Source organism: Microchirus variegatus, assembly GCF_963457635.1.
Source record: "Microchirus variegatus genome assembly, chromosome: 2".
Lineage (NCBI taxonomy): Eukaryota > Metazoa > Chordata > Actinopteri > Pleuronectiformes > Soleidae > Microchirus > Microchirus variegatus.
This window is the reverse complement of record NC_139803.1, coordinates 8,518,445-8,524,444: the sequence shown is the minus strand read 5'-3', so window position 1 is coordinate 8,524,444 and position 6,000 is coordinate 8,518,445. Positions and strand designations below refer to the sequence as shown.

Genomic DNA, 6,000 nt, shown 5'->3' with positions numbered 1-6,000 from the left:
TGTTTCATTTAACATTCACAGCGGGACGCCCCGGGGCTGCCATCTCCCCCCACCACCCCCAAACCCCCCTTTTCGACAACTGCTTAATAGTGGAAGGTGATAATGGCCATGAATCGATGAACATTGCCTATTCAGAGCATCGTGGACGAGGCTTAGGCAACTTTTCCCCCCTAATAATCCATAATCCATCGTTTTTGAAACTTGCTGTAAGTAGCCTATCAGCAGCGGTTCATGACGGAAAGCATGGCGCTGAGTGGAAACTGTAGGACTAACCCAACCAAAGAGCAGGCATTAGTGCAGAACAGTTTCCCAGATGTGGTTGAATTAAACGTGGGGGGTCAGGTTTACTACACGCGTCACTCAACTCTGGTGAACAACCCGAATTCATTCCTGGGGAAACTCTTCTCCTCCAAAAAGGAGGCGTCAAATGATTTGGCCAGAGACCCCAAAGGACGATACTTCATCGACAGGGACGGATTTCTATTCCGGTATGTTTTGGACTTTCTGCGGGACAAACAGGTCGTCCTGCCGGATCATTTCCCAGAGAAAGGGAGGCTCAGGAAAGAGGCGGAGTACTTCCAGCTCCCCGACTTGGTGAAGCTGCTGACCCCGGAGGACATCAAGCAGAGTCCGGACGACTACTTTCACAGCGACTACGAGGATGGCTCCCAGGGCAGCGACCACCGCCAATGCCCGCCACCCTCCCTGGTCCCGGCGGACAGAAAGAGCGGCTTCATCACGGTGGGGTACCGGGGGTCGTGCACCATGGGCCGGGAGAGCCAGACTGACGCCAAGTTCAGGAGAGTACCGCGGATACTTATATGCGGGCGCGTGGCTCTGGCAAAGGAAGTTTTTGGGGAGACATTGAACGAGAGCCGGGACCCGGACCGTACCCCGGACCGGTACACCTCCCGATTTTACTTGAAGTTCAAACACCTGGAGAGGGCTTTTGACATGCTGTCGGAGTGTGGTTTCCAAATGGTGGCCTGTAACTCATCAGTCACTGCGTCCTTTATAAACCAGCACACTGAGGACAAGGTCTGGTCCAGCTACACAGAATACGTCTTCTACCGTAAGTGGCACCACCTTATAGTTTGACTTTTACGCACACGTGTACAGCTCCCATGCAGCCGCTTGAAAACGCACTTGGGTGCCACACTGGCGCCGGCTTTGCAGGAAAGATGTGGCGCCGGGGACGGAAGGGCGTTTCTGGCACAGGGGAAGCATTAACACTGAACGCCGCCATGTGGTGACGATTAGTCACATTTCCAAGTGTTCCTACTGTACAGTTGAAGTGTTTTTCCATATTTAATATTCATATGAGGATGCAGCATAGCTGGGTAGATCAAAGGCAGAGGTTTTAAAGATGGTTTTCATCACGTTATATGATGATAAACCCTCAAACACTTGACCAGCTAAGGGCTGTGAACTATATATTTATTAATTTTTTTATATTTTACTTATTTTGTGGCCCAAAGCATGAATTCCCAATTATAACAATGTGTAATTATGGTCAAAAGTTGTTATTTCTGCTCGACTTTCATACTTTTTTACACGATCATTTTGTAGATACGCTTACTAATCATGGTTATTGAAATAAACAAATATGTACATAAGTATGAGGTGTGCTAGTGTAACATTATTTTTGTTTTTGTGCCCCCTTTTTCTCACTGAAGCTCCTGACCCCTGAAATGTCTATGCGCGGCAGTGCCGAGCCACAGTTATCTTCATGTAGCAATGATTTGTCAGTGCTTGCCATTTCTCATTATGTTGACGTTCTGTCCTCCCTGCTTTCATCGACCCCCCGTCCTTCATCATACACTTATACGTCCACCTTTGTTGCTCAATAGCTGGCAAGAATGTGGGCAGCGAGATATGTGGCACGGTGAGGAAGAGATCATTGTAACGTTTATGTTGGCTGTTGTAAAATTTTTATGACGCAACAAAGTAATCCATATTGTTGGAGGTGCTCGGTGTAAGAGAGCTGCCACACATCAAAAAGAGAGGGGATCGTGTGAATGCCTGAGGCTTTATATCACATGTCACTTACTGGATGTTATAATAACACAGAGATTTCAATTAAGACGAGGGGGAAAAGAGAAACAGCATGGGGAATAAAGCCACTGTCTTTAAAGTATAGAAGTCTGATATGGAGTCTGGTGTCTAAAATATGGTTATTTGTTATTAAAACTACAATTTCAACATTAGTTACTGATGTTCAGGGGTTTTTAGCGACATCCTGGGCTCTTGTTTTCAGCTGCTAGTTTCTGAATTTCTTCCCCATCCTCGTCTGCAAGTGGCGTGAGCTCATGGAGCAGACATGCCTGGTACTTTTGTCAGTCGTAATGAAACAGGAGACACTGTTTCATATTCATAGGGAACTGGATTCCGAGTTGAAGAAGACAGATTCTGAACCAAGTTGTCTTGGCATTTCATTAGATAGGATAGAATAGTTCCTTATTGTCCACCGAGGTGGAAAATTGTCTTTGGCTCACCAAATTACAGATGACAAAACAACACTGATTACACTAAAAACAAGGCCTTACCACCACAACAAAAACACATTAAAAAAGTGAATGTTTGCCAAGTAAGGACATTGATGTGGCCAAATGCACAAATTCATAAAATCCCAAATGTAAGCCTGGTATGCGACTCAAATAAAGCTCAAATTGTATTTACAATCCCCATCCCAGATGTGTATATGTATACTTCCTGATCAGATCCAGGACTGCAGGTTAGAAATCACAGAGCCAAGCCTTAGGGAAATTCACTGCAGGTCCCCGTCTGTGCTCCCCGATCACATAAGTTAAACGATCTCTGGTCACAGAGCAAACAGGAACACACACAAGAAGGATTGCGCCGGGTCCCAGGCTAAATGTGCTACACAATAATGGTCTGCAGACTCAGCTACAACTACTGGATGGCCCTTGGCTCTCATAAACCCCCAGCAGTAGCACAATAGGACAAAGTGGTGATGGTGGTGACGCACATGCACTGTGTCTGCAGACCTCCTTAGTGACCGACAACAATTGCTCCCATGCTCTGTTGACAAAATGCTCAGATTGTCAAAGGTGAGCACAAACAGTGACAGATGTGCGTCGGGCCTCAACACACACACACACACACGGTTACACAAGAAGCCACACGGTGCAAAACTAAAACACCATGTATACAGACACAGTCACTGAAGTTAAGCGTGCACATGAGGACACCCATGTGTTCCAAACATCAGGAGTTTGTTGTGAGGTGCAGCCATCTGCTGGATTAGACGCAGCCACTGACGACAGGCTCGCTGCACGTGGGGACGAGATGAGCTCCAGCAGTGCTGCTGACACTCTTTCTTTCTATGCCTGGCAAATTTTTCCATATGCCACTCGTCTCATTTCCTCTTCTCTTTTTGTGTCCTCTCATTACTCTTAATTCAACCTCAACCTGACTTTTCACATTTTGTCTCAGTGGTTCCCCACCTTCTGTTTGCTCTGTGCAGTGCAGAGTGTAAAGCAGCAGCTCGGTGCACCACCGATTTCTCTTTATATTCCTTGGTGCAGCATCACGCCTTCTGCCTCGCTCCTCATTCACATCTCTATCTCTGTGCCTGTCCATCTCCATGATTGCTTACTTACCTTCATATTCGACAGTGTCACGGTGCATTTTGAGATTTGCTACTTTCCATTCATGCCGTTCCTCGCAAAACATCAGCAGTGTGTTTGTCGGCCCGCTGTCTGCCTAAGGTCTTGGGCATGAATGGCATGCAGTGTGGAGCTCAGTAAGTGGTCAGTTAGATGTGGAAAGCACCACATGAGCACAATACATTAACAATTTACGTCTTAAGGAAATGAGCGAGGCCTTATCTCAACTTTAGTGGTGAACCACAGTTAGGTTTCTGTGGCTCAGATGTAGATGTGAGCTGTTGACCGCACATTTAACCACTGATTTCTTGAAAAGGCCAGATTATCAATGACTGGAAAAGAGCATCACAGATTTACCACAGCACAGGTCTTTCAGTGTCTATCTTCACATAATTATGCCTCAATTAATGGTTACAAAGTGTCCCAGTCATTCACTCTTTTTTCCTAATACGAGTGTAGCAACTTTGCCAGCATCCACTTAAACATTTCACATTCGTTTCATCAGAATCCCTGAACCTGGTTGATGCCCCGCAGTCTTCAACTTTGCTTGTTCTGTTTCCCTCCTCTGAGTTTAGCTGCTGCAATTTGTTGTTTTTCTGTTTGTGGTTACATTCTAGATGTCCTGCAGGGAAAATGCACTCACCAATTTGTTGCATGGGCGGAGTGACTGATAATTAATCATCTTCACTGGAAGTTGTTTTAGCGGTTTTCACCACAGGGCCTGACATGACACATCCACCATCAAGCAAAAAAGAAAAACAAGTTCTGAACTCAAATTAGTTTTGTTCTGGCTCTGAGTGTTTTTGCGATACATTCTTTTTTTTAAATTCAGCTGCAAGGCAAGGTGGAAAAAAGGGTGTTTTTGTCTTCTGGCATAAATCCTGACCTTGTCAGAACTACGATCGCTGTCCAAATAAATGGAAGTCGATGCAGTGTCCTAAGAAGAATAGCCACACATATACGTGTGTTTATAAGTGACCCATGTTGCATGACCCAGGGCATGTTTACACGCCCAATGAGCCCCCAGGCGAACACATGTGCGATCCAACAAATCACACACACCCAGACACAAGTCCACTCACAACATCGCGCTCCTCCTGTGAGCTTCTCTCAGCCTAGCCCGGTGAAGAGATTAGCAGCGGTGGTCCCATGCTGTAGGCCTGTGGGAAGTGATTAGCCGTGGAGCAGACACGCCGTGACAGCTCTGAGCAGAGTCTCGATAGGGACAGCTGCTGCCCTGGCCTTGGCTCCACGGGGGCGGCCGCCGCCACACACCTAAACTCTACATTATTCAGAGAGAGAGAGAGACGACTAAAACAGAAGAAAGATGTGGAGCTGGTGGACAACATTTTACAAATTTATGAAGAAGAAATACTACAATTTTCTTTCCAGTACCTCTGTTACTACTACTGTCAGTCTCTCCCTACTCTTTACAATATGGAAAAATACTAATAAAATAATAATGTTGCATAGATGGAAGTAGGCTTAACATTAATAAGTTCATAAATAAATAAACAGACAAAGTCAATCTTTGCAACAATGGAAAAGACGCGAAATGAAGTGAAATGAGTAAGTAATGGAAGTAGTGAGTGAGAAGTGAGCGATAGCCAAAGTCTAAACCTCAGATGCAGTTGAGGCTAAACTTAAACTGAACTCAATTTTCTCTTTTCAAATCACTTTTTACACCTTTTCAGGATAATAGAAAGAAAGCTGCAATGCGTGTATGAATAAGTAATATAAGTAGTTTCAAGGAAATCAGTGTAGATTGGCCGTATCAAGAAACAATGCACTTATTTGCATTTATATTGCAGGCATTTGATTGATTTTTGGGTAAAAATTCACACCGGGAGCTACAGGGGAGGTTATATCAAAGCAAAAGGAGAAAAGACAGAATAAAGAAATAAATGAGGGGCAAGTGGGTCATATGAAAAAGAAGATAGCCTTTCTTGTTTGTCTAGCCTCCCCTTGATCTTCACCCCTCGAAGCTCAGTGTAGCTACGTAACAGATATTCCCATAATCCCCAGTCTCTGGAGAATATGGGGAACTACAGAGCTCTGGCAGAGAGAGACACCAGAGCATCAACAAGCCCCTGAAAGCCCTTGGCATCTCCCTCTCCTCACTGTCTATCAGCACATTTTCTCCCCCTCTGTGACTCTTGACACTCCATTCTCTCTGTGGTAGTGGGCACAGTTGATATAATTCTGATGCTTTCCCCCTGTTGTTTTGGAATAAGTGCTCTGTGGTGCGACGAGGTGTGGAGCGCAGCCATAATGACAAAAACTGCAGCTGGAGAGCCTCTTCACTCGCTCAATCCACCGGCTGGCTGCTGCAATGCATCAACGCGTTAATATCCTGGCTATGTGCGAGTCC

The 6,000-nt window shown here is 45.4% G+C and overlaps 1 protein-coding gene across 1 annotated transcript in view; it reads left to right on the top strand.

Annotated features, from left to right (window-relative positions):
* Positions 1-231: 231 nt before the first annotated feature.
* The window catches only part of kctd16b (potassium channel tetramerization domain containing 16b), a gene marked incomplete at both ends in the record, with an annotated part of 53,458 nt that continues 47,689 nt past the window's right edge, over positions 232-6,000 (top strand). Inside the window, one exon of the mRNA XM_083910679.1 lies at positions 232-1,072. Within this exon, the coding sequence (XP_083766805.1) occupies positions 232-1,072 (841 nt within the window). The remainder of the gene's footprint in view (positions 1,073-6,000) is intronic.